The sequence below is a fragment of the Macaca thibetana genome, chromosome 10 (genome assembly GCF_024542745.1).
Source record: "Macaca thibetana thibetana isolate TM-01 chromosome 10, ASM2454274v1, whole genome shotgun sequence".
Classification (NCBI taxonomy): Eukaryota; Metazoa; Chordata; class Mammalia; order Primates; family Cercopithecidae; genus Macaca; species Macaca thibetana.
The window spans coordinates 43,552,521-43,577,769 of record NC_065587.1 but is presented as its reverse complement, the minus strand read 5'-3'; the positions used below and the strand labels follow the sequence as shown (position 1 = coordinate 43,577,769).

General features: G+C 45.2%; 2 protein-coding genes across 5 annotated transcripts in view; one reads left to right on the top strand and one right to left on the bottom strand.

The window, feature by feature from the left end:
• The first annotated feature begins 223 nt into the window (after nt 1–223).
• Nucleotides 224–9,781, top strand: FAM210B (family with sequence similarity 210 member B). The gene is made up of 3 exons (XM_050745305.1): nt 224–559; nt 6,466–6,641; nt 7,495–9,781. Exons 1-3 carry the CDS (start codon nt 374–376, stop codon nt 7,709–7,711), a joined length of 579 nt encoding a protein of 192 aa, XP_050601262.1. The 5' UTR covers nt 224–373; the 3' UTR covers nt 7,712–9,781.
• Nucleotides 9,782–10,791: 1,010 nt separating this feature from the next.
• Nucleotides 10,792–25,249, bottom strand: part of AURKA (aurora kinase A) — a 23,454-nt gene continuing 8,996 nt past the window's right edge. For all 4 annotated transcript variants that reach the window (XM_050745298.1, XM_050745294.1, XM_050745295.1 and 1 more), the window contains exons 5-9: nt 24,343–24,534; nt 22,758–22,896; nt 14,707–14,855; nt 11,883–12,057; nt 10,792–11,738 (exon numbers count right to left, since the gene is read on the bottom strand). In XM_050745298.1, coding sequence (XP_050601255.1) covers nt 11,556–11,738; nt 11,883–12,057; nt 14,707–14,855; nt 22,758–22,896; nt 24,343–24,534 — 838 coding nt within the window. In that variant the 3' untranslated portion in view covers nt 10,792–11,555. The remainder of the gene's footprint in view (nt 11,739–11,882; nt 12,058–14,706; nt 14,856–22,757; nt 22,897–24,342; nt 24,535–25,249) is intronic.

Sequence of the window (25,249 nt, the reverse complement as noted above, 5' to 3'; positions counted from 1 at the left end):
GGGAGGAAAGCTCATAAGCCACGGCCCTATGCCCACCTTTGTGCCCGCAGAATAAGGAAACCCGCGAACTACACTCCGCAGTTAGAAAGCCCAAGACCCTGCGAAGACCTGCAACCGCCCCCAAAGGGGCGGGCCTGGTGAGCGGAAAGGAGGCGGGGCGCGCTCCTTCAGCCCCGCCCACCAGCCCTGGACTCCTCTCCCGAGGAGGGGAGCTAGAGGGTGAGCCAAGGGAATGTGCACACGCCTCTCCAGCCCCGCCCACCGCGCGCGCCGCGGCGCCCCTGGCGGGCGGGGCCGGGGAGGGCCCTCGCCGGGTCAGCTCCGCCCACCCGCCCCCAGTCAGCGGCTTCGGTGCCGCGCCTAGCTGCGCGCCATGGCCGGGTTGCTGGCGTTACTGGGCCCGGCAGGCAGGGTGGGCGCCCGGGTCCGGCCTCGCGCCACCTGGCTCCTGGGCTCCACTGCCCCCTGCGCCCCGCCGCCCCTGGCCCTGGCCCTGCTCCCGCCCAGGCCAGACGCCCGGCTGCTCCGCACGGCGCGCGGGGACTGCCGCGGCCGCCAGGTAAGCACCCCACCCCGACCCTGATCCCGGGGGATGTCCAGGTCCCCAGACGTCCGCAGGGCCGCGCCCGGGGCCGGCCGCCTCCGCCAAGGACGCCTTTGCACTTGTAGCTGCCCGAGACCGAGCCCTTCCAGGGTCCCCGAAACCCCAAATCCCTACAAGCCAAGGAAGCATTCCTCCTAGTTGACAGCCAGAGAAACTGAGGCTCGGGAAGGTATGGCGCTCTACGCAAGGTCGCTCAGTCTTCGGCCGAGCCCCGGGTCTGCAGAGCCTCAGCCAGGCTGGGGCGCAGCCGACGGAGTTGCAGATGGGCCTGGACTTGGTCTGAACTTCCTCACGTTGCCCGCGGGGTTGTTGTCCAGGCCTTCTGGCTGGGTCTGGCTGCGTCTCGCTGTGTTTTGAACACCTCCCGACGCTCGCAGCTCCTCCCTTTTGATCTAACTGGAGGAGCAGGCGTCCCCAGGGAAGCCGCGGCCAAGGAACCCACAGTGCTGTTTGTTATGTTTCATTTCTGTCACCTTCCATGGGTGCTAAGTGAAAACTGATTTTCATTCAGAGCAGTCATAGCAGCTTTCCTTTCAAGAAATCTATCACTTTCTTCCAAGTGGGTCTTTTTCAGTAAAAATAGTAGTAAATAATGAAGTCTGGCGGTCCACGAATGGCAAACCCATACGCGCGGAGCCGGCGTCTAGCCCGGAGCGCGCCCGGCCTCGCAGTCTGGAGCCTCTTTGTTTGCCTGGGTGCAGACAGGGCCCTCCATTGACCACCGGGTGACCTCAGACCGAGCCCTGAAGGCTTTTGAGCTTGTTTTCTGACCTTTTAGAGGGCCAAAAATAGCGCCTTCCCAGCAAGAGTTTGGAAGACAACTCCATGAGCTGGTGCGGGCCTCAGCGTAGTGCCGCCGGCCCAGCGAGCATCTCCTGAGCATTCCCTAGCTTTTCAGTGAGGAGCGGATGGGGATTGGACCCAGGCTTTCACCAGGCCTCCTGCCCACATCGGCTTCCTTCCTTGCCTTCTCCAGTCCGACAGGTGGCACACAGGTCTTGGGGATCCTCTCCAGAGGGGCACCTTCTGCACACACCGTGCCACCTCCTGGTGATTGTTCAGGGCCCAGCCCAGCTGTTCCTGCCTCCAGGAAGCCCTCTCTAACCACCTGTGAGGCCTCCGATGCCTCCACTGGGCCTCCTTCCACCCCATGGCTGTGGGTCTTCTCTGCACTCATCTGGAATGGCCTCTTATCCTGCTTGTCTGTCAGCCACATTGACCTTGTCCCCAGCTCGGGCCCTGGCACTGGAGCGGCTTGTGTGTATACAGTGGCGAAGAGTTGGCCGCAGACTCCCTGGATTCCTCTCTACTCACTTGTGTGACCTTGATCAAATTCCCTTCTCTCTGTCTCAGTATCCTCATATGTAAAATGGGATGTTAATAATTCAGACTTCATAGAATGTAAATGTAAAATGAGATATGTTCATACCTAGCATCTGGTGTGTCCCAAATTAAGGTTAGAAATGGTTATCATTGCAGTAAATATATACGGTCACAAGGCCCCCGTGAGCTGTCCTCGTTTCTTCAGCAGCATGGTAAAATCCGCAGAATCCGAGTGGGATCAGAACTCAAAGGAGATTAGGACAAAAGATAACTCATCTGCCTCAGAAAATGCGTCCCCAGCAGGGCCTGGGAGCCGTGCAGGGAGGGTCTGAGCTTGGCCAGAGCCCAGCACCTCCCCTGTGGGCTGTTCTGGCCACCCTCGTTGGGAGGTAGGCGTGTGCTGCCCAGCTGGGAGCTCCAGATTTGCCAGGTGTTTAATTAAGAGCCAAAGAGGCCTACCCACCTCTGCCTTGGCAGGGGGTCTGTGTAAGAGGGGTAGGGAAAGCCACAGAAGAGACCCGCCTTTTTGTCTTAACGTGATTCCATGTCCTGTAAACCGCCTAGCAGCCCCGGCTGCCTGTGCCACTTACCCCTTCCAGGGAGGTAGGGGGAACTCAGGCAGATGACTTCCTCTCCAGAGCCCCAGTGTCCTTTTGTCTCCATCAGTTCTGGTTCCAGTGCCACCTTTTCAGGGACACCTTCCCTGATGGCCTTATTTAAACTTGCAACGTTCCTCCTACTCCCTGTCTCCCCCGTGACTGGTGTTTCTCTATGGCGCTTGTCACAAGTAGCAGCCCTGGTATTTTACTTTTCTGTTTATTGTCCCTGCCCTCCCATAAGACCATAAGCTCATTGAGGATGGGGTTTTGTCAGTTTTTCCCATTGCTCTGTCCCCTACACTTAGAACAGTGCCAGGTACAGAGGGGACACTCATGAATCCATAAGAAGTAACATAGCATGGTTGTTCAGAGCAAAGGCCTTGGACCCAGACTCAGTGAGTTTGGATCCCAGCTCTGACGGTAATCCCTGTGTGATCCTTGGTAAATTACTCAACCTCTCTGGGCTTCTCAGATCCTCTTCTGTTAAGTGGAATTGACAGTAGTAAAGGTTGTTGTGAGGATTATATGCATTAATATTTCCTTTTTTTAAAATTAGAGACAAGGCGGGCACGGTGGCTCACTCCTGTAATCCCAGCACTTTGGGAGGCCAAGGCGGGTGGATCACCTGGGTTCAGGAGCTTGAGATCAGCCTGGCTAACATAGTGAAACCCCATCTCTACTAAAAATACAAATATTAGCCAGGCATGGTGGCACGTGCCTGTAGTCCCAGCTACTGGGGAGGCTGAGGCAGGAGAATCGCTTGAACCTGGGAGCCTGAGGTTGCAGTAAGCCAAGGTCGTATCACTCCACTCCAGCCTGGGCAACAGAGCAAGAATCTGTCTCAAAAATATAAAATAATAAAATAAAAGATACGTTGGCCAGGTTGGTCTTGAACTCCTGGCCTCAAGCAGTCCTCCTACACCTCAGCTTCCCAAAGTGTTAGGATTACAAGCATGACCCACCGCGCCCAGCCAATAGTTTCAAAGTACTCAGAACAGTGCCTAGTACAAAATATACACAATATGGTGTTTATTATTAATATGATTTATCAAGTGAAAGAAAACAGGTGACACTCCAAACACTGTGATCGACTTGGCAAGGTCCTTGGCTCATTCTTTAAACTTTCCTACCCCTTCTCTATTACAGGTTTTTGTACTTTAAAAAATGTTGAGGAGAGGCAAAAGGGGCATCTCACACACACACTCGCACACACACACTCACACACATACGCATGCACGTTGAGTCCAGACAGAAGATGTGTCACGTCGTCCTGTGCATTCAGTACAGTGCCTAACACATCCCGGGTACTTAAGGCAGTGTTTCATGAAGAAATGAATGTCTAAAAATTTTCCATTGCCTGCAAGTCACACCCTCATAAATTCTTTTATTTTAGCTTCTTTAGTCTCCCCAAAGATTAGGAAGAAAATGCGTGGTTCACAGTGCTTACAGACGGGTGTTTTTACCAAAACAAAAGGAAGAAAATTGTCCAGTAACCGGGTGTTCTCTAGAATGTCAGAAACCAGCCGTGGTGCCAGCTAACCCGAGATTGTCCCTGTGTCCGAATGTCTTGCCCCTACCACAGTCTTGCAGTAGATGCTGCTCATTCTATAGTTGGAATCCTCGCTGCCTTTTTATTTTTATTTTTTGGCCAAAAGGCCTTTTGCCAAAATAAAGACCACAAAGAAAAGGGCCCTCTCAGAGACAGCTGCACTCGGTCCACTGAATGGACAGAGTGGGGCCAGGTATCAAGGGCATGGGTGTTTGGCCCTGCGAGGGGCTGTAGGTGGCCTCCTATCAGTCCCCACCGCCTGGCTGCTCCCCCCTCTGCAGCCTCCCTCAGCAGCTGGAGGAGGGTGAGGGCTTGTTTATCAGGGAGAACCGATGCTCTCCACAGCCATCCTGGCCAGGGGTGGCAGGGCTAGTCAGAAGGCTTGGAGGAAACGGGAGGTCACATAAGCTGGCCAATGAAAGGGGCTGATGACATCTTCCCTCCTCCCCTCCAGAGCCTGGACGTTCTGGAAAAGTGCCTTCCTTTGAGAATGGTCATTCTGGCAGGACAGGAAAGGGGAGCCTGCTGAGTACCACAGAGGCTGAGGCCTGGTGGTCACCAGTCCATGCTGCCAGTTAGCCATCCCTCCCTTCTGAGCCTCAGTCATCCATCTGCCAAAACAGGAGCGACAAAGTTTCCCGGGTCATGAGGCAGTGAGGGCTTTATGAAATGACACCTTTGAAGTGTAAGCTCAGCTCCTGGCTCAGCAGAAAGGACCTGTCATCAGGACACTGAGGGTTTTCCTCCAATGTTCTAAAACATCTTATGCCTCTAAAAATAACAGGGTAAAAGTGGGCCAGCTGCAGAGCCCATAACACGAGCTGACTTACAGCCAGGTGCTCGTCACCTGCCGGGACCAGCCTCAGGACTGTCCTTAGAGAAGTCTTTTGATTAAAGTGCTCTCTTACTGAGAAGCGGTTTTTTCCCTCCCCTAATCCGGGTGGTGTTGGGATTTTTGTTTCTCCCACACATTCCAGGCTTGGTGGGTGCTCAATAACTGTTAACAGATGTCCCATGCAATCCGTGATTTCTGTACAAGTCCTGGTAGAGTACTGTGCAAGAATCACCCCCATTTTGTGTGTTTCAGATGTCAGGTGTAAATCTTGATCGTAGGAGTACATCTGCCATCACTTTTGCTGCATTAATTTTGTGCACGCCGTCCTTTTTTGGTGGCATATAACATGGTTGTCACATGTGCAGGCTGTGGACTTGGAGGGCTGGGCTCTAATCTTGGTGACTTCAGGCCGGTGACCTCACCTCACCAAGCCTGTGTTGCTCCTTTGTAAAGTGGGAAAAGCAGTAGTATCTACCTCTGAAGGTTGGCGTGAGGATGGAAGGAGAAAGTGTCGGAGGACCGCCTGGCTCAGAGAAAATGCTTGATAAAGGATCATTGTCCCCAAGCTTGTGAGCCCTGGTGTTTTAGTTACTATTGCTGCTGTGACAGATGAGCACACACCTGGTGGCTTAAAACAATCCACATTTATTATCTTACAGTTCTGGAGGCCAGAAGTCCACAATGAGTCTTAATGCACTAAAGTCAAGGTCTCAGCAGAGCTGGGTCCTTCTGGAGGCTCGAATCCATGTGCTGCCTTTTCTAGCTTCAAGCCGCTTGCATTCCTTGGCTCATGGCCCTTGCCTCCATAAGCAGCTCCAGTAGCAGCACATCTTCGGATCTCTCACTCTGCTTCTGTCCTCACAACCCCCTCCCCGACACTGAGTTTCCTGCCTCCCTCTTTTCTCTTATAAGGACCCTTGTGATGACATTGGTAATAATGTAGCCCAGGTAATCCGGGATCATCTCCCTATCTCAAGACCCTTAATCACATCTGCAAAGTCCTTCTGCCATGTAAGGTGACATATTCACCGATCCTGGGATTGGGACATCTTTGGAGCCGTCATTCTGCCAGCCATACCTAGTTCCAGGCTTGCATTGCACTTGGTGACTAAGTTGGCTCAAACTCGGCTCACTGAGTAAGAAAGGGGTAACTGATCCACGCCTGTAATCCCAGCACTTTGGGAGGCTGAGGTGGGTGGATCACGAGGTCAGGAGATCAAGACCAACCTGGCTAACACCGTGAAACCCCATCTCTACTAAAAATACAAAAAATTAGCTGGGTGTGGTGGTGTGCGCCTGTAATCCCAGCTACTTGGGAAGCTGAGGCAAAAGAATCCCTTGAACCAGGGAGGTGGAGGTTGCAGTGAGCCGCAGTTGCACCACTGCACTCCAGCCTGGACGACAGAGCGAGACTTCATCTCAAAAAAAAAAAGGAAAGGGGTAACTGATCTCTCATCCAGCAGGAAAGAGTATAACATTGCATGCGCGTATAAAACCCAGTAATGACTGCCCATGCCTGCCCTAAAGCATCACCTCTTCTCTGATTTGTACACAGGATCCCAGCCAGGCCACAGAGACAACAGGCAGCAGCGTCAGTTGCACAGAGGAGAAAAAGCAAAGCAAGTCACAGCAACTGAAAAAGATTTTTCAAGAGTATGGCACTGTCGGCGTGTCACTGCACATTGGAATCTCATTAATCTCCTTGGGCATATTTTACATGGTTGTGTCAAGGTAAGATTTTTGACACTAATTAATATTTGTTTTTTACCGTCATGTAAGATTCTATGTGAATAAGAACGTGTTTGCTGAGACTTTTTTTTAAAGACAGGGTCTCACTCTGCTGCCCAGGCTGGAGTGCAGTGGCACGATCACAGGTCACTGCAGTCTCGACCTCCCTGGACTCAAGTGATCCTCCCACCTCAGCCTCCCAAGTAGCTGAGACTACAGGCATGCACCACTGCACCCAGCTGATTTTATGGGTTTTTTGTTGTTGTTGTTGTTGTTGTTGTTGTTGTTGTTGTTGTTTTCTGAGACGGAGTCTCGCTCTGTTGCCAGGCTGGAATGCAGTGGCGCTATCTATCTTAGCTCACTGCAAGCTCCGCCTCCCGGGGTCAAGTGATTCTCCTGCCTCAGCCTCCCAAGTAGCTGGAACTACAGTCGCACACCACCAAGCCCAGCTGATTTTTGTCTTTTTAGTAGAGCCAGGGTTTCACCATATTGGCCAGGATGGTCTCAATCTTTTGATCTCATGATCCACGCCCCCCCGGCCACCCAAAGTGCTGGGATTACAGGCATGAGCCACCACGCCAGGCTGATTTTATGTTTTTTGTTGTTGTTGTTGAGACAGGGGTCTTGCTATGTTGCCCAGACTGGTCTTGAACTCCTGAGCTCAAGTGATCCTCCCATCTCAGCCTCCCAAAGTGCTAGGATTACAGGCCTGAGCCACTGCACCTGGACGCTAAGACTTTTATTCATTCAGCTACTTCATTACATTTTTAAAAATACTGTAAATCTTATAATCAAACCAATTTCTTCGTTTAATCCTTTGCTGTAACAATTGTTTTCTTTGCTTCTTCCCCCCTAGTGGTGTGGACATGTCTGCAGTCCTGCTGAAACTCGGATTTAAAGAGTCCCTGGTACAGTCAAAAATGGCAGCAGGCACAAGTACCTTTGTGGTGGCCTATGCAATCCACAAGCTGTTTGCGCCAGTGAGAATCAGCATGACGCTAGTCTCTGTGCCCTTGATTGTCAGATATTTTCGAAAAGTGGGGTTTTTTAAACCTCCAGCTGCAAAACCTTAATGAACTCTTCAGTCGTACACACTGAAAACCTATTTCTTCTAAATTACACAGTTTGGATTGGTTTTAGGGTTGTAGGGTTTCTTTTGGAGAGGCAGGGGGCTAATTGCTATGTTCTCATGGATAAACTTTGCCAGCAAAAATCAGGCTTTTGAACAATTTTAATTTTTTGCCTCATACATTTTGTGAATGCTATTCATTATAGGGCTTGTATGTATAATCTAAAATGTCAGCAAGACATCACAGATGGGTTAACATCTCAAAACAAAATAGCCTACAAACGTTCCTTGTGGGAGATTTTGGCGAGGGTCTGTCTGTAAAAGCTCCAGGGGGTTCATCTTGGCTCAGTTTCCTAAAAAGCAATGATTGATTTAACTGGCTTTTAAATACCCCCTTCCGCTGATATTTGTTGTCAGCTGCCTACAGTTTAATATGCAGCGTTCTGCAAAACAGCGGCCAGTGCTACGGTTAATGAAGCAAAACTTAATACGTAATCACAATCTAAATTAGCATCAATACTTTGACATTCATTACATTTGTTTTTGGGGGAAGAAGAGTATTTCTGGTATGTTTCATTGATCCCCAAACACCTTCCAATCTGGACATGATGGGGCTGATTCCAGATGGTTTTTCTGAGATTTCATTAAAGTAGGTCAGCGTCATTTGTCTCTGTTTAGGTAAACTATGAAAACTCTGCCCAGTAGCAGGGGCATCGCTTGGTTCCTGATGCCCACGTTCCAGAGGAATTTGGATACCACACATAAACAGCTAAGACAATCTTAGCTTTCCTTAGACAATCTTTATCTCAAACTTCAGACATTCCAGAATTGTCATGTTTACACTGTCTCATTGAGTTAAAAATCCTGTTCAAGAAAAAAAAAACATTTTGTATCACTTCCTAAAAAGGAATATTCGTGGCACTTGTCACAAATGGAAGGCAACTATGAGATAATACAAGTCAGAGAGGGGCTTGTATTACACGGCAGGTGTAATTAGTCTACTGAGCCAGCTTTACCCAATGAAGGGCATGTATGTTAGAGAGATTAGCAAAGAGTAGAAATTCAAGCATAGAGGCGGTGGTTTATGCCTGTAATCCCAGCACTTTGGGAGGTGGAGGCAGGCGGGTCACTTGAGGCCAGGAGTTCAAGACCAGCCTGACCAACATGGTGAAACCCCGTCTCTACTATAAATACAAAAGTTAGTCGGGCATGGTGGCACACGCCTGTAGTCCCAGCTACTGGGGAGGCTGAGGCAGAATTGCTTGAACCCAGGAGGTAGAGGTTGCAGTGAGCCAAGATCACACCACTGCATTCCAGCCTGGGCGACAGAGGGAGACTCTGTCTCCAAAAGAAAGAAATCCAAGCATAGATCCAAACTGAGACACTGAGACTTCCTCCTTACAGTAGTCAGGAGCAGGCGATTGAAGTAATTCTGTCCTGTGGGGTTCGGCATCATGCACGTTCCCCCTGGGCCGTTCTCTTGATACAGGGCACTTGCTCCACATTCCGGGAACCCAGATTAACCAGTCTGCCCTGTCACGTAGTTGAAGGAGTTGCATTTATCTTTCTGGCTCTCAATTCCTTTAAAATTACATTTGTTGCAGAACTTCCACAAGGCTAAATAAAATTACATTTGTGACCATCAGAGAACTGAAGGAACTATTAACTGGCTGTCCTGGTTTTGCTGAGATCAGGCTGTTGACAGTTCCTGGTTGGCCCACACCTACCCATGTCAGTTATCTCCACTAACATCTCCAAGAATCTTTGTAGGACAGTTTCTCCACCTGCAAGGTCTTTCAAATAGAACTCTTCTTTCCTTTAAGGCAATTAGCCCACTGCCAAAAGATTTTACTGTCTTAAAGCCGGAACTGTCTTTCTGAGATCTAATTCCAAGGACTTCTCCACAGCTAAGTGAGATGCCTCACACCAGTATTAGATGATTCTTTGTGTGGACAGAACAGAGCATTTTCACCTTGTGTTTAAAGCAATTTGTTGGCTTCGGCTCCTCACCACTTTCTATACTAGTCTCCCATTTACGTCCCTAGTAATGCCTATGCAAAAAAAAAATGAAAAAGCTGATGATGAAACCTACAGGTTTAAGGGCTTAAATCTCAAACTTTGTGTTAGGAGTAATAGGAGTGTGCTGAGAGGGCAAGCAATAAAACAAGTCATACCAAAAAGCCACATGGCTCTCTCCTAAGCCCCAACGCCACTCCACTCCTGTGGCCGGTGGTCCAAACAGAAAATAACTGAGGACGAGGAGGTCAAAGGATCAGGGAACTAAGCATTATGTGAATTCACCAGCAAGATGTACAGAACACTTGTGTTTACATTGTTTTTATGGAACTAGCAGAATAAAACTGATCTATTTTAAAAATGAAAGCCATTGTTTCTCTAATTTATCTGACAAACTGAGCAGCTTAAATTCTGTGAAACATCTTTATGAACTTTTTAATATTCCTTCTGGTAAGCCATGGTTGTTGATGAAGTGGCACCGTGACCAGTGTATTAATGTGCTACTCCAATGAGCTTTTTCTTTGCTTGTGTGGGATTGTCTGCGGAAACATCCCAAGTCTCACTGGTAACACTGGGGAAGTTAGTCACATGGTAGTAACTATAGCTTGGGAGGGTGGCACAAGAACTATTTGGGAATGTCAAAGTCATTTCAGCTCAAGACTGTGAGAACCAGAAGCTCCTTTGTCCCAAGAGGGCTGGCAACTGCAATTTTACTCAGTCGTGTTTTTAAGTTTCTCTATGTTGGCCACTTTGTTACGATATATCCTGACATACCTGCTGTCCAGTTTCTTGCACTGAGCATTGGCCGTGCAAGCAGATTTCTCTACTAGCTCTAAGTTCAGCACTTCTACTTTTCCTTCATCACGGTCACTTTCACTGTATCTTTAGTCGATGGACAGACGGCAAATATATAAACACTATATATAGCGAAGTATTAGGAGTACGCCCAACAGGAGATACCAGAAGAGGCAGGACTAGAAGAGGGCGAGACCTGCTCCTCTCTGCCCCTGCTCATTTCCAGGCCAACAATGAACAGATGGTGGAAAGAATTACACAGTACTCCACGCAGACATAGATACTTATTTATTTCCATATTTAAAGTTTACACACATGCCATGACTCCAATGTTTTAAAAAAATAAGCCCTTAACAGCTCTGAGACACACGGCCTCTTCTGTATCCCAAGCAAGTCTCTAAATGGAGGTAGAGCACATGTTCCTATTTTACACACACTCATATGGGAGATAAGTGGTTAAGGAGGACTAGAAACCCAATCAGGCCTACCAGGGCGCTGGACAGACACAGAGCATTCCTAAGGGAATGCCACCAGAGAAAAAATACACGTCTGTACAAATATCTTTATTTTCATACTTAAAAAGAATCACATACTCATTCCAACAGCTTTACCAGGCATGGCCAACCCAATAAGTTACACACTCACTCAGGGACTTGGAAGGTTATTGCACAGCTCCTTAACTGATCGCGTCAGGCAAAGTGGTCACTTTCCCCACAGCCAGACTCTGGATTTGCCTCCTGTGGGGACACCATGCCTGGCACAGGCTGACGGGGCGGCTGCAGTCGAACCTTGCCTCCAGATTATGAATCAGTGTAAGTAGCACAATTCTCGTGGCTACTTTCACTGCAGAGTGTCATGTTTATTGATGTGGAGCTTTCTGAATAGGGAGGTTAAGGCACACCTGCTCAGTAAAACAAATATTTCTTGTAGCGTTCTAGATTGAGGGCAGCAGACAATGGTAAAATAAACTTCAGTAGCATGTTCCTGACAAGTTATACAGCAGCCCTGGCTCAAGGATTTCTCCCCCTGCATGATTCCTAAGACTGTTTGCTAGTTGACTCTTTGTTTTGGCAATTTGATGGTTTTGATGAATTTGCTGTGATCCAGGGGTGTTCAAGTACTTCTCTGAGCATTGGCCTCTGGCTGGGATTATGCTTCAACAGTCTTGAAATGAGGTCCCTGGCTCCCTCTGTTACAAAATCAGGGAATGTGAATTCAACCTGGAGTACAACAAATGATAAAACATCACAAAACACAGGTTAGAGAGATCAAACAGTACAGATATTCAGATCTTGGCCTGAAGTTCAGGCTGATAAGGAAAGAATTCCAGCAGATGCGCTGGGTCCTTTTCAGTTGCATCTTACCCGGGATATTCTTTTATAGGTCTCTTGGTATGTGTTTGCCTCAAAAGGAGGCTTCCCAACTAAAAACTCATAGCAAAGAACTCCAAGGCTCCAGAGATCCACCTTCTCATCATGCATCCGACCTTCAATCATTTCAGGGGGCAGGTAGTCCAGGGTGCCACAGAGAGTGGTCCTCCTAAAAAGAGGGAGGCTCAGGTTGATGTGCTTCTGGTTTTATGATCACAACAGCTGCTAAAATCATTGAAGATTCCACTAACACTGAAGACTTCCCCTGGGCCAAATCCTATGCCCTACGAAGTAGCTACTACTATAAATTCCCATAGGAAACAGATGAAGGGAGGTGTGTAAGGTCACAGAGCTAGCCACCAAGCTTAACCCGAAATCTGTCCAACTCCAGAACCTCCCTGAATGATCTAGAATGCAAGAAATTGAATGTATCACTACCATATAAAAGTTGCCATGCAGAGTTCTCTGCAAATACGATTTGGAGTTCTACATCTGCATGTGGATATTACAGATATGCTAAGAATCTTAAGAGCCTGGTCGCAATGACAAGACACTAGAAACTGTCCTGTTGTAACAGCACTGGGGTGGAGATGTAGATACATGCTGAAATTTTGAGGGTGGCCTATGAAGTACTCTTGCCAAAAATATTTAACTTGGCCGGGCGCGGTGGCTCATACCTGTAATCCCAGCACTTTGGGAAGCGGAGGTGGGGGGATCACGAGGTCAGGAGATAGAGACCATCCTGGCTAACATGGTGAAACCCCGTATCTACTAAAAATACAAAAAATTAGCTGGACGTGACGGCATGCGCCTGTAGTCCCAGCTACTTAGGAGGCTGAGGTAGGAGAATGGTGTGAACCCGGGAGGCAGAGCTTGCAGCAGTGAGCCAAGATCGCGCCACTGCACTCCAGCCTGGGTGACACAGCGAGACTCCGTCTCAAAAAAAAAAAAAAAAAAAAAAAAAAAAATTTTAACTTGAATCTCTTCAGGCCCTGAGACCTCCATTCCAGTTTTCAGCAAATATGGGGAATAAAGGTCCAAGTTAAGTGGCAACACAATCAGAAAAGTCCTCTTTAAAGTGGGAGACTGGTCTGGCTTAAGACCACAGAGACAATCCAATACAAAGCATGGGCCTTGGTTGAGTTCTGATTTTACAAACCAGCTATAAGATGTCATAGACAATAGGAGAAATTTGAACATGGACTAAATATTAGATACTGACAATGCTGTTAATTTTCTTAGGAGTGATCATGGTTCTAAGTATATAGGAGAATATCCTTATTTAGGAAATGCATGCTATTATAGTGCTTAAGGTTGAAGCATCATGATGTTTGCAACGTATTTTCAAGTGTTCACCAAAAAAGTAGATGCAGCCAATCTGACTAAATGGGAAAAAGTGCTGAACGCAGGCACTGGATAGACAGGTAGGCCATCAGCTACCAATTCCACATTTCTATCGGTTTAGGTTTCTGTAATGAAGGTTGGAAAAAAGCTGGGGACAGCAGACACCAAGCCAGAACAGTACGTGTGGTTTCGTATTGCTTTGTCACCAGCTGCTCTTCACCATAGATGCTTACGCTGTCACAGCCCTGGTGCTGTGTTCAGCCAGGCCTGGCACCCACTGAGCACACAGTCACTACTGAATTGTGATGTAGGATTAAGAAGCTACCACTCTGGTCATCTAACCCCTCCATCACCACCAACAGACTGAATCGCGGGTTCTCAAACTGAGGCAATAACCAGGAAATGATGATGATTAACATCTGGGATTCAGAGTGAAGTGACTATCGGTTATGTAAGCAATCTTTTCAAAAAGCAAGAAGCCATCTTTTCTATCACAATTCAACCGGTTAAAATAGTTTAACTCTGCAATTCCATGAAGCCTATAATTCTTTATTCTGGTTTGTCTTAGCAGATAACAGCTCCCACTAATGACAACCAGTTTTTTTAAAAAAAAGACTGCAATAGCAGATTCAATGCGTTGCTGGGAACAGTTAGAAGTGCTCTGTAACAAAAGCAAAGGATTTCTCCCTCACATATAATCTGTTTTAGGCTATATTTTTTTTTTTTAACTAGCTTGATTTTCAAGTCATCTGGCTATAATTTGAGTCCTCCAAAGTTGACAAACCTTGATCGGTAGATGTATGCTTTAAAATGCCCCACTTCACGTGAAGTTTCAAAGCTTATTTAAACTCAAATTTAAAACAGTAAAGATATTGCAGTTCATGTGGAAAGCTCTTTAAGATTTGAATTGTTTTGAGATTGACATCTCTGCTTCAGCTGTGAGAGGGGACAAGGAAGGACTATCCCTACTATTGACAGAGGCAGACCAAAGAGAATCTCTCACCACTGCCCTCAAAGCTCCACCAAACTAATTTGGTGTTTCAAGTTCCCTGATATGACCTGCAGTCTGAGTGCTAGACCTTTGTCGGTGCTGTCCTCTGGAACATCTCCCCATCTCCTCATCCAGGAAGCAGCAGAGGTGAAGAGTTCCTCCCCCTCAACACATGGGCACTTCACCTCTGTCATATACTTGTCCTATCTGTTGACTCATTCATCCCCTCATTAGCCTCTAAGGACATTAAGCATCTTTAACCCTAGGCCTAGAACACTGTTAATGGCCCCAAATCACCACAGAATAAAATTTTCTTGCAAACCCTAGTTTATTATCAAGCCTAAATTACTCCAAGGTACTTCTGGGTTAGCTACATACCTCTCTTATAGCACAAAATCTACACTAAAATATTTTATATTTGGCTCATGATTAGCTCCCAGGGCTCTGGTAAACCAAACAACTTCCACCTCTAAAGTTACATACCTGGAAGATGGAGCATGTACTGACCACCCAAAATCTGCAATTTTAAGCTCTCCAGCTGATCCAAGAAGTAAGTTCTCTGGCTTAATGTCTCTATGAATAACTCTCTTCGAATGACAGTAAGACAAGGCATTTGCCAATTCTGTTATATACTGTTAAAAAAATATTGAAAGCCTGTGTTTTAGATTTTGTATAACACAAGTTAATATTAGACATCTCTTCTGAAAGGAACACAACATAGATTTAACATGGTTTGCAGGTTTTGGCCAGACACAGTGGCTCCCACCTGTAATCCCAGCACTTTGGGGGACTGAGGTGGGAGGATCACTCAAGCCCAGGAATTCAAAGCCAGCCTGGGAAACATAGCAAGACTCCATCTCTGCAAAAAAAATTTAAAAATTAGCCAAGCATGATGGTGCATGCCTGTAGTCCCAGCTACTTGGGAAGCTGAGGCGGGAGGATCGCTTGAGCCCAGGAGGTCAAAGCTGCAGTGAGCCATGATCACACTTCAGCCTGGGTGACAGAGTGAGACCCTGTCTCAAAAAGGAGAAGACAAAACAAAAAACACATTTTGCAGATTTTGAAGCAAGCATCGTAGAAATTATACATGAGTCTACACACACACACACACACACACACACACACACACACACACACAATCAACTGAACCAATTTATAGTGGTTAGCATGAAGTGAAATTACCCAATGTTTAGTTATCGCTTTGCTAATACAGCTGGTGTGATGTTGAAAGACGGAAAAGACATTCAGCTAGTTAGAGCTAGCTCTTAGGTTGGTGCCATTTCAATGCAAAACACAGTTACTTCTGCACCAACCTAACAGTTACACCCCCATACGGCAACAAACGGCCCTGCGGCAAGGAAGTAAGGCAGTGCCGAAGACCTGGTACAAATTAAGGATTCAGGTGTGTAAATACTGCCTTTTTCTTTTTTAGAAAAATAAAATTAACTTTTCAAGTATAGTCAATTCCTTTTTTTAAAACCAAGATCATTCTGTGACAGAAGAATTTGTTTAAAGCTAAAAATTTACTTCAAGAATATCAGGAGAAAGAAATTATCCTGAACAATAAACAGAAACTAAAAAGCAGTTGCACTGACATATTAAATAGCATGTTAAATTTTGGGTTACACTAAGTCAGCATAGAAGTACATAAGAAATCAGTCCTTTTGTTAATTTTATTTCCTTAAGTTACTATCTTTTTTTTTTTTTTAATAGAGATGGGGGTCTCGCTATGTTGACCAGGCTAGTCTCAAACTCCTGACCTCAAGTGATCCTCCCATCTCAGCCTCACAAAGTGCTAGGATTACAGACATGAGCCACCGCACCCTGCCAAGTTACTATCTTGTAAGAAAAGTTTGCCTGGCTGGGCACCTGTAATCCCAGCACTCTGGGAAGCCAAGGCAGGTGGATCACCTGAAGTCAGGAGTTCGAGACCAGCCTGACCAACATGGTGAAACCCTTTCTCTACCAAAAATACAAAAATTAGCCGAGCGTGGTGGTGCATGCCTATAATCCCAGCTACTCAGGAGGCTGAGGCAGGAGAATTGGTTGAACCCGGGAGGTAGAGGTTGCAGTGAGCCGAGATCACGTCATTGCACTCCAGCCTGGGCAACAAGAATGAAATTCCATCTCAAAAAAAAAGCAAGAAAAAAGAAAAGTTTTCCAGTCCCTATCTCTAAGATTTAGCCAACAAATCTAGTATGTATGTATGTATGTATGTTATTTACTTATTTATTTTTAAGAGACAGGGTCTCACTCTGTCACCCACCCTGGATTGCTACGGCATGATCAGACCTCACTGCAGCCTTGAACTCCTGGGCTTAAGCAATCCTCCTACCGAGTAGTTGGGACTACAGGTGTGTGCCACCATGCCCAGCTAATTTTTAATGTTTCTTTCTTTTTTTTTTTTTTTTTTGTAGAGACAGAGTCTCCCCATGTTGCCCAGGCCGGTCGCTAATTCCTGACTTCAGGTAATCCTCCCATCTTGGCCTCTCCAAGTGCTGAGATTGCCAGTGTGAGCTACCATGCCTGGCCCAGAATTTATTTTATCATACAGGTAACTGTTTGAATATTGAAAAAATATATTTAGCTCTGCCTAAAGTTTGAGTTTCCTTTCTAAAGCAATTGCTAGACAGGATTGAACATTATTTTACATCAAAAAGGTTTACTAAACAGATAAGTAAACACCAAGTGTCACTGGCAGAAAAAACACTTTTCATTCTTTCAGTCCAAAGCCAGAGATCAAAATTCAGACCACGATAAACTGAAGTCAAATACAAGAAAGCTGCTCTTCTGACTACACCGACTTTGAGTTGCTGATGCTTTAATTGCACACATTAAAGTTCAAGAGGCAATGGACTTCACTCCTCCAGTCATTTCCAGACAAGAAGCTATTAGTTTCGCCATGGCTCTCTGGCACTGCTACTCCCTCCACACCTCACATGTTGTTAGACTGCAGGTATGGATAGGTCACTGACGTGTCACTACAATTAGTTTTATTTGAATTCATCTGAAAAGGAAAACAGGTACATGCGTATTCATTCTAACTGCAAAGGAATCTAGACAGAAATAATCTTTCATTTTCTTTCAAATAGCTATCTGCTCACACCAAAACTCCATCTAGATTGAAGCCTTGGGTGTGAGGAGAGAAAACAGAGAAGTAGTATCACGTGTAATTTTATACTGTTGATATAAGGTGAATCTTTTAAAGTAGGATATCAATATCAGAAACTGAAGAAAAAGATTAACTGACCCAAAACAACAAGCTCCAACCCACCGTAAGCAAGATGACAAGGAAAAAAACCCAAGGGTAAAATGTGAGCACCTGAGGCAGTCAATACCATGAATGAGCACAGATTTCCTTATTGAGCTGTAAGAGAAAGCTGGCCCAAAAGCTGAACTCATAAAGAAATATTAATTGCCAATTAAATAAGAAGCTGATTTGTTTAGCTAATATTTAAAAAGTAAATTAGAGATCTGTTTCTACTTAGGAGAAGCACAAACATGTAAGATTAAGTCTTTAAGTGTAAAACAGCATGTCATTGTTGCAGAGACAAGACCAAAGGGCCATATGTCCATAGTAGTGTGATTTCATCAGATACTGAAAGTAAAATTACTTGATTTTAAATGCCATGTACATCAAGGCCAAAAACAAAGAAAACTAATGTCCACGCTACCCAGAGATCTCCACCAAGAAACGGAAAAAAAATCAAAGTAACCACCATCCAACATGCTTTATCAAGCTGTCAATCCAATAAGAAACGGCCCAAATTAAGACTCAACTTCTTAAAACAAGTAATTTTAATCACTTAAAAAAGGAGAGGCACAAAAAGCACAATCATGAAAGAAAAAACTGACACATTTGGACTTTTATTAAAAATACAGCCTGGGAGGCCGGGTACAGTGGCTCACGCCTGCAATCCCAGCACTCTGGGAGGTTGAGGTGGGCAAATCACCTGAGGTCAGGAGTTCGAGACTAAACTGGCCAACACGGTGAAACCCCGTCTCTACTAAAAACACAAAAATTAGCTGGGCGTGGTGGCGCACGCCTGTAATCCCAGCTACTTGGGAGGCTGAGGCAGAACTGCTTGAACCCGGGAGGTAGAGGTTGCAGTGAGCTAAGAACCAAGATCACGCCACCGCCCTCCAGTCTGGGTGACAGAGAAAGACTGTCTCAAAAAAAAAAAAAAAAAAAAAAAAAAAAAACCCAACAACCTGGGCAAGATGGTGAGACTATGTCTATACAAAAAATACAAAAATTAGCTCAGCGTGGTGGCACCCACCTGTAGTCTCAACTACTAGGGAGGATCACTTGAGCTCAAGAGGTAGAGGCTGCAGTGAGAGAGATTGCACCACTGCACCCCAGCCTGGGTGACACAGTAAGACCCTTTCTCAAAAAAGTCAAATAAAAACAGCTTTGTGAAAGACACAGATAAGAGAAGGAAAATACAAGGCATGCATTGGGAGAAAATACTTGCAAAACATGTATGACAGACGACCTGCATCCAAAATATACAAATAACTCTTAAAACTCAAAAAAGCAAAAGATTCCAACAGGTGCCTCAAAGACGATACACAGATGGCAAATAAACACATAAAAAGATGTTCAAGGCTGGACGCGGTGGCTCACGCCTATAATCCCAGCACTTTGGGAGGCTGAGGCAAGCGGATCACAAGATCAAGAGATCGAGACCATCCTGACCAACATGGTGAAACCCTAAAAGTACAAAAATTAGCTGGGCATGGTGGTGCATGACTGTAGTCCCAGTTATTCAGGAGGTTGAGGTGGGAGAATCACTTGAACCCAAGAGGCGGAGGTTGCAGTGAGCCAAAATTGTGCCACTGCACTCCAGCCTGGTGACAAGCGAGACTCCATCTCAAAAAAAAAAAAAAAAAAAAGATGTTCAACATTGAATGTTGTTAGGAAACTAAATCAGAACAATGAGATACCACCACATGCCCATTAGAATGACTAAAATGCAAAACACTAGGCCAGGTATAGTGGCTCACTCCTGTAATCCCAATATTTTGGGAGGCATGAATTACTTGAGACCAGGATTTCAAGTCCAACCTGAGCAACAAGGCAAAACCTTGTCTCTACAAAAAAATACAAAAATCAGCCAGGCATGGAAGCACATGCCTGTAGTCCTAGCTGCTTGGGAGGCTGAGCTGGGAGGACTGCTTGAGCCAGGAAGGTTGAGGTGGGTGATCACGCCACTGCACTCCAGTCTGAGTGACAGTGAAACCTTGTCTCAAAACAAACAAAAATCCAAAGCACTGACATCAAATGTTGGCAACTATGAGAAGCAATAGGATCTCAATTCATTGGTTCTGATACCGTATTGCCATTGTATAATGGTATCAGAATTGTTAACCAGCTGCCCTGTGGGAACCAACTGTATCAATTAGAGTGCTTATGTGAACTTCCTTTGGCCTTTGTCTTATAGAATCCACTCATTTCCAAAGCTGCTTGGATCAACACTTTACCCTTACACCCTTTAGTAAGGTGGTTTCCTACATTTGTAATGCAATGTAAAATAGAATGTAAAAATCACTTTGGAAGACAGTTTCCTCACAAAGCAAAATAAAGTCTTACTGTATAAGCTGACAATAGCACTCCTAGATATGTGCCCAACTAATTTGAAGACTTATGTTTCACAAAAACCTGCATGCAAATGTTTATAGCCAAAACATAACTGCCAAAAACCAGAATCAGCCAAGATACCCTTCAGTAGATGAATAAACTGAGGTACTTCCATATATTGAAATAATGGAAGATGATTTCGTGATAAAAAGAAATGAACAAGCTCTCATGCCTCCAAAAATATACAGAAGAATCTTCAATGCATACTGCTAAGTGGAAGAAGCCCATCTAAAAAGGCTACATACTGTTATGATTCCAATTATATGATATTCTGGAAAAGGCAATAGAGACTGTAAACAGATCAGTGGTTGCCAGAGATGGAAGAGTTGGGAGGGATGAGTAGCTGAGACACAGGATTATTTTTCAAGAGCAGTGAAACTATTCTGTATATCGTAATGGTGGATACATGGCATTGTGTATTTGTCAAAATTCATAGAACTTTACAGCAAACACACAAAAATCAATCTCAGGATATGAAAATGTAAATGATTCCATCGTGGGCATGCAGATTGTGACAAAAGAATCTCACTGCATTACAAATGTAGGAAACCATCTTACTAAAGGGTGTGAGGGTAAAGTGTTGATCCAAGCAGCTTTGGAAACTAGTGGAGTCTTTAAGACAAAGGCCAAAGGAAGTGCACATAAGCACTCTAATTGATAAAGTTGGTTCCCATGCAGCTGGTTAACAATTCCGATACCATTATACATGTATATTGGAATTGAATAATTAAGTAAAAGGATGGTGGGCAGTGAAATCCAGGTTTCTCACTTTTGGAGTGGGAGTTTACAGGTAAACAGGAGGAAGTTAGAATGAAACGTGGTAACGGATTCAAGTTGAAGACATTGGTATGAATTCATGGTATGCTTAATGAAGAGACAGATGGATAAATCTATACACAGATTACTATCCACATATATTTCCTTGCTCTGTCAGCTGAAAGCCTAGAAGTAGTGACGCCACAGTAGAAATGAGTACAAGTGCCCAGATCTTGGTTTATAATAACATTCTCCAAGAAGAGGAACCAGGGCTCCTTGGAGAAATGGTTCGATTCTAGGACAGGAGCAGGAAATATACAAGATGAGGCTTCAGCATCTTGTATCAGAAAGTAAAGAAGTACAAGGCCAGGTGTGGTGGCTCACTCCTGTAATCCTAGCACTTTGGGAGGCTGAGGCAGGCAGATCACCTGAGGTCAGGGGTTAGAGACCAGCCTGGGCAACATGGCGAAACCCTATCTCTACTAAAAATACAAAAATTAGCTGGGTGTGGTGGTGCATGCCTGTTAATCCTAGCTACTCAGGAGGCTGAGGCAGGAGAATCGCTTGAACCCAGGAGGTGGAGGCTGCAGTGAGCCAGGACTGCGCTACTGCACTCCAGCCTGGGCGACAGAGTGAGATTCCATCTCAAAAAAAGAAAAAAAAAAAAAAGTAAGGAAGTATAAAAACACACACACACACACACACACACACACACGCAAGACAAAACGGCAGTGATTTTCCCAGGAACCTGGTAAAAGAAAAAGAGCAGGCCGGGTGTGGTGGCTCATACCTGTAATCCCAGCACTTTGGGAGGCTGAGGCAGGCAGATCACAAGGTCAGGAGTTCAAGACCAGCCTAGCCAATTTGGTGAAACCCCATCTCTACTAAAAATACAAAAATTAGCCGGGCGTGGTGGTAGGTGCCGGTACTCCCAGCTACTTGGGAGGCTGAGGCAGGAGAATCCCTTGAACCCAGGAGGCGGAGGTTGCAGTGAGCAGAGATCGCGCCACTGCACTCCAACCTGGGCACCAGAGCGAGACTCCATCTCAAAAAGAAAAAAAAAAAAAGAAAAAAAGCTCCCAGTGGCCAAAGTTGTAGCCATCTGAACCACAAAATAAAGTACTGGATTATAGCTCAAGGGATAAAACAAATACCCAGGAGTCTACATCTTTAAATAAATAAATGATGAAATAAATAAGGGAGAACAGCCTTATTCTGGCACAGAATTCCAGATAATTTATGGAAATACTCCATCCACTCTCTACTCCTTAAGTGTGGGCTATTCATAGTAACTTCCTTTGAAGAAATACAGTATGGAAAGGAGGGAAAATAGTAACTTTACAGTGGAGAAACCAGACAAACACTCTCTCAGGCAGAAGATCAAGCTGACATCCACAGTTAAAAGTCATAAGAGTTTACATCCCTGGTATGTGATAAGAATGCATTTTACCTCTGCTCTCCCCTCAAAAACCCATAAGCCCAATTTAATCATGATAAAAACTAAGAAAATCTGAATAAAATGTGGACTTAACAGTTATATATCAATATTGGTTCATCAATTGTGACAAATGTACCATATTAATGCAAGATGTTAGTGGGAAAATTAGCAGGAAATTCAGTGTGGGGTATATGGGAAGTCTCTGTACTGCCTTCACAATTTCTGTAAATCTAAAACTATCCTAGCCAGGCACAGTGGTGTGCACCTGTAGTCCCAGCTACTCGGGAGGCTGAGGTGGAGGATCACTTGAGTCCAGGAGTTCTAGTCCAGCCTGGGCAACATAACAAGACCCTGTCCCTTTAAAAAAAAAAAAAAAAAAAGAAAAAAAGTAAAAACTATTCTAAAATTAAAAATCTATTAAAGAAAATGAGGGTGACTATCTATATACATTATATACATTTCCATAGAAAACAGCTGTGCAAACTAGGCACAAAAGCAGACACAACATTCTGCCTGGTTCTAGACTTTATCGGTACATATGGTACAAATAAGCTCTTTTGATTTTTCCACTTCAAATATTTGATATTAAGCTATCCTTCCGTCAAGACAACACCCACTCTACTAGAATGAAAGGTGCACTGCTATGGAGGACAGGTACACAGGAAACACAACTAGCCTGGACAACAAATGAACACTTACCGTAGCAGTTCTCTGCTCATCAAACTTTGAAAGTTTCTGAAGTTCTCTATAGACTGTTCCAAGTGGTGCATATTCCAGAATTAGGTAGACTCTGGTAGCATCATGGAAATAACCATACAGTCTGAGAATATTAGGATGCCTGCAACAAAGGATAAACATTCTAACACCTGGTTTGGAGCTGACAGAAGACTATGTACTAAATGTCAAACAAACTCTTCATGTAAAACCAGTGGTGTTTACCATGAAACCACACTCCAAACTCCACTTGAGAATCTGAAACTGTAAACCCACTCCAAGAAAAATACATAGACCCACATTTCATTTTACAAGCATTTCAAAGTATTAATGGACCTCTGGTTTAGTTAAGACTATTTCCTTCCTTTAGGCACCTTTATTCTTAGGAGGAAAATTCAGCTGAATATTAATTATCTACATACTAAAAAAAGCACATGGCCAGGCACAGTGGCTCACGCCTGTAATCCCAGCACTTTGGGAGGCCGAAGTGGGAGGATCACGAGGTCAGGACTTTGAGACCAGCCTGGCCAATATGGTGAAACCCCATCTCTACTAAAAATGCAAAAATTAGCTGGGCTTGTTGGTGCACGCCTGTAATCCTAGCTACTCAGGAGGCTGAGGCAGGAGAATCGCTTTAACCTGGGAGGCGGAGGTTGCAGTGAGCTGAGATCACGCCACTACACTCCAGCCTGGGTGACAGAGCGAGACTCATCTCAAAAAAAAAAAAAAAAAAGAAAAAAAAGGAAAAAGGAAAAAAAAAAAAAGGCATTGCCACAGTAGTTTGATACCCAGACACTGTGACAGATAAAAGCAGTGATCAGTAACGGCAGTAGATGGGTGCTGAGCAGACTGGGCAGGTGCAGACTGTGGCCAGTGGGAAGCAGGCAATGGGAAGCACAGCCCGTGTAAGATGCCTGCCCCTCCCAGCCCCAGCCAGGTATTGCCAGGTAGAGACACACCAGGCCTGATGTGGCCAGACTTGAAGTATTAGCATCTGATTCAAATCTGAAAAACACTGAAAGGAAAAAGAAAAAAAGGAAAAACAAAAACCCATCAGCCCTAGTCAACCTGCAGGTGGCTGCTCGCAACCCCTGCATACTTTAGAATAAGGGGTGCCATTCCCCTTCATTATCCACCAAAAAGACTTGCCCATATAAACTATTCCATTAACAAAACATTAAATCCTCAAGTGATTTTTCAGGATCAGAGCACTTAAGTGCTCTTTGAAAGATGACAAGTTTAATCATTTTTTGTGGTACTATGAAAAGCAAGCCCTCTAAAAAGTAAATGTATACTTTAAAAAAAAAAGAAAAGAAAAGGAATACAATTTTATTTTAACATGAAGAGCATAGGAGAATCACAGGAGAATGATTATAACCCAGTGTGGTACAGAAGCTTATCTAATCTTTTTCATAAGGGAGCGGGAGGTGAGGAACGGGGGCCACGCATTTGAGGACAGTGCCTCATAAGAGGGAGTGCACGGACCTGGGCAGTGGGAGGCTGACATTACAGGAGGGGGAGGGGTGCAGCATGGGTGAATATTGTTTTGAACATGAACCTGAAAACTCACCGAAGGTGGGACTGTATTTCCACTTCTCTTCTGAGCTGATGCTCCACTCCGGCTTTCTCCAGCTGAGCTTTAAATAACACTTTAAGAGCCAGAATAAACTTGCTTTGTTTTTCTCTTGCCAAATAAACATTACCAAACTTTCCTTTACCCAGAGGGCGACCAATTTCAAAGTCTTCCAAAGCCCACTGCCTCCTAGGAAGGAATTTGAACATTTTAGAATGTGAGGAAAACAAAGCTTTTCTAACAAATTCTCAATTAGTAGACACATTCTATAAATAATTTTATATTCCAACTTGTACTCAATATGTATCCTCAGCAAGAACCAAGGCAACAACCACTATCAAAGAGCTGCTGCAACATGAAACCCTGACATCCCTAGCTGCCGTTAGGTGTGAAGAGTCAGTGACAAGGAACAGTCTCGGGTTTTAGATCTGAAGCACTCTATGGGAAATGTCCCAAGCCTGTACTATGCTCAGAGGAACAGGCCCATGACAACGCTGAAGACCATAAAAAGGATAAGTGACCAGAGAGGGAGGAATGCTTCCGGACCATCTGGGGGCCTGTTTCAAACTAACCACAGCCGCTCCCTCCAGTCCCAGAGGTGCTAATTCTCTCTGGGTGGAGAAGCACTCTGGTGGTGGACACAGAGCCCTGAGCCACTGAGCCACTGTTACGAATGGAAGCAGGATGGAGCCCACAGGCTAGCTGGGGCATGAGTACCAGTGGATTTAGACTCTTAGCCTCTGTTAGGCCGCTAGAAGCAAAAGTCTGTGGGTTCATTCCTCGCTCCTCCTAGTATATTCTAGAATCCAGACAGTTCAGAGACTAACAGTAGGATTTTAGAAAAGCCCTGGGGAAGACATTAGAGCCAACCTTTATAACAAAGAACTAAAACTATCACACTGTC

Excerpts from the sequence above, each read along its gene's own strand:
- FAM210B (XM_050745305.1), top strand. The coding sequence starts at position 374 with ATGGCCGGGTTGCTGGCGTTACTGGGCCCGGCAGGCAGGGTGGGCGCC. Across the intron at positions 560-6,465 it reads GGGACTGCCGCGGCCGCCAG|GATCCCAGCCAGGCCACAGA; the intron begins GTAAGCACCCCA and ends ATTTGTACACAG. Across the intron at positions 6,642-7,494 it reads TTTTACATGGTTGTGTCAAG|TGGTGTGGACATGTCTGCAG; the intron begins GTAAGATTTTTG and ends CTTCCCCCCTAG.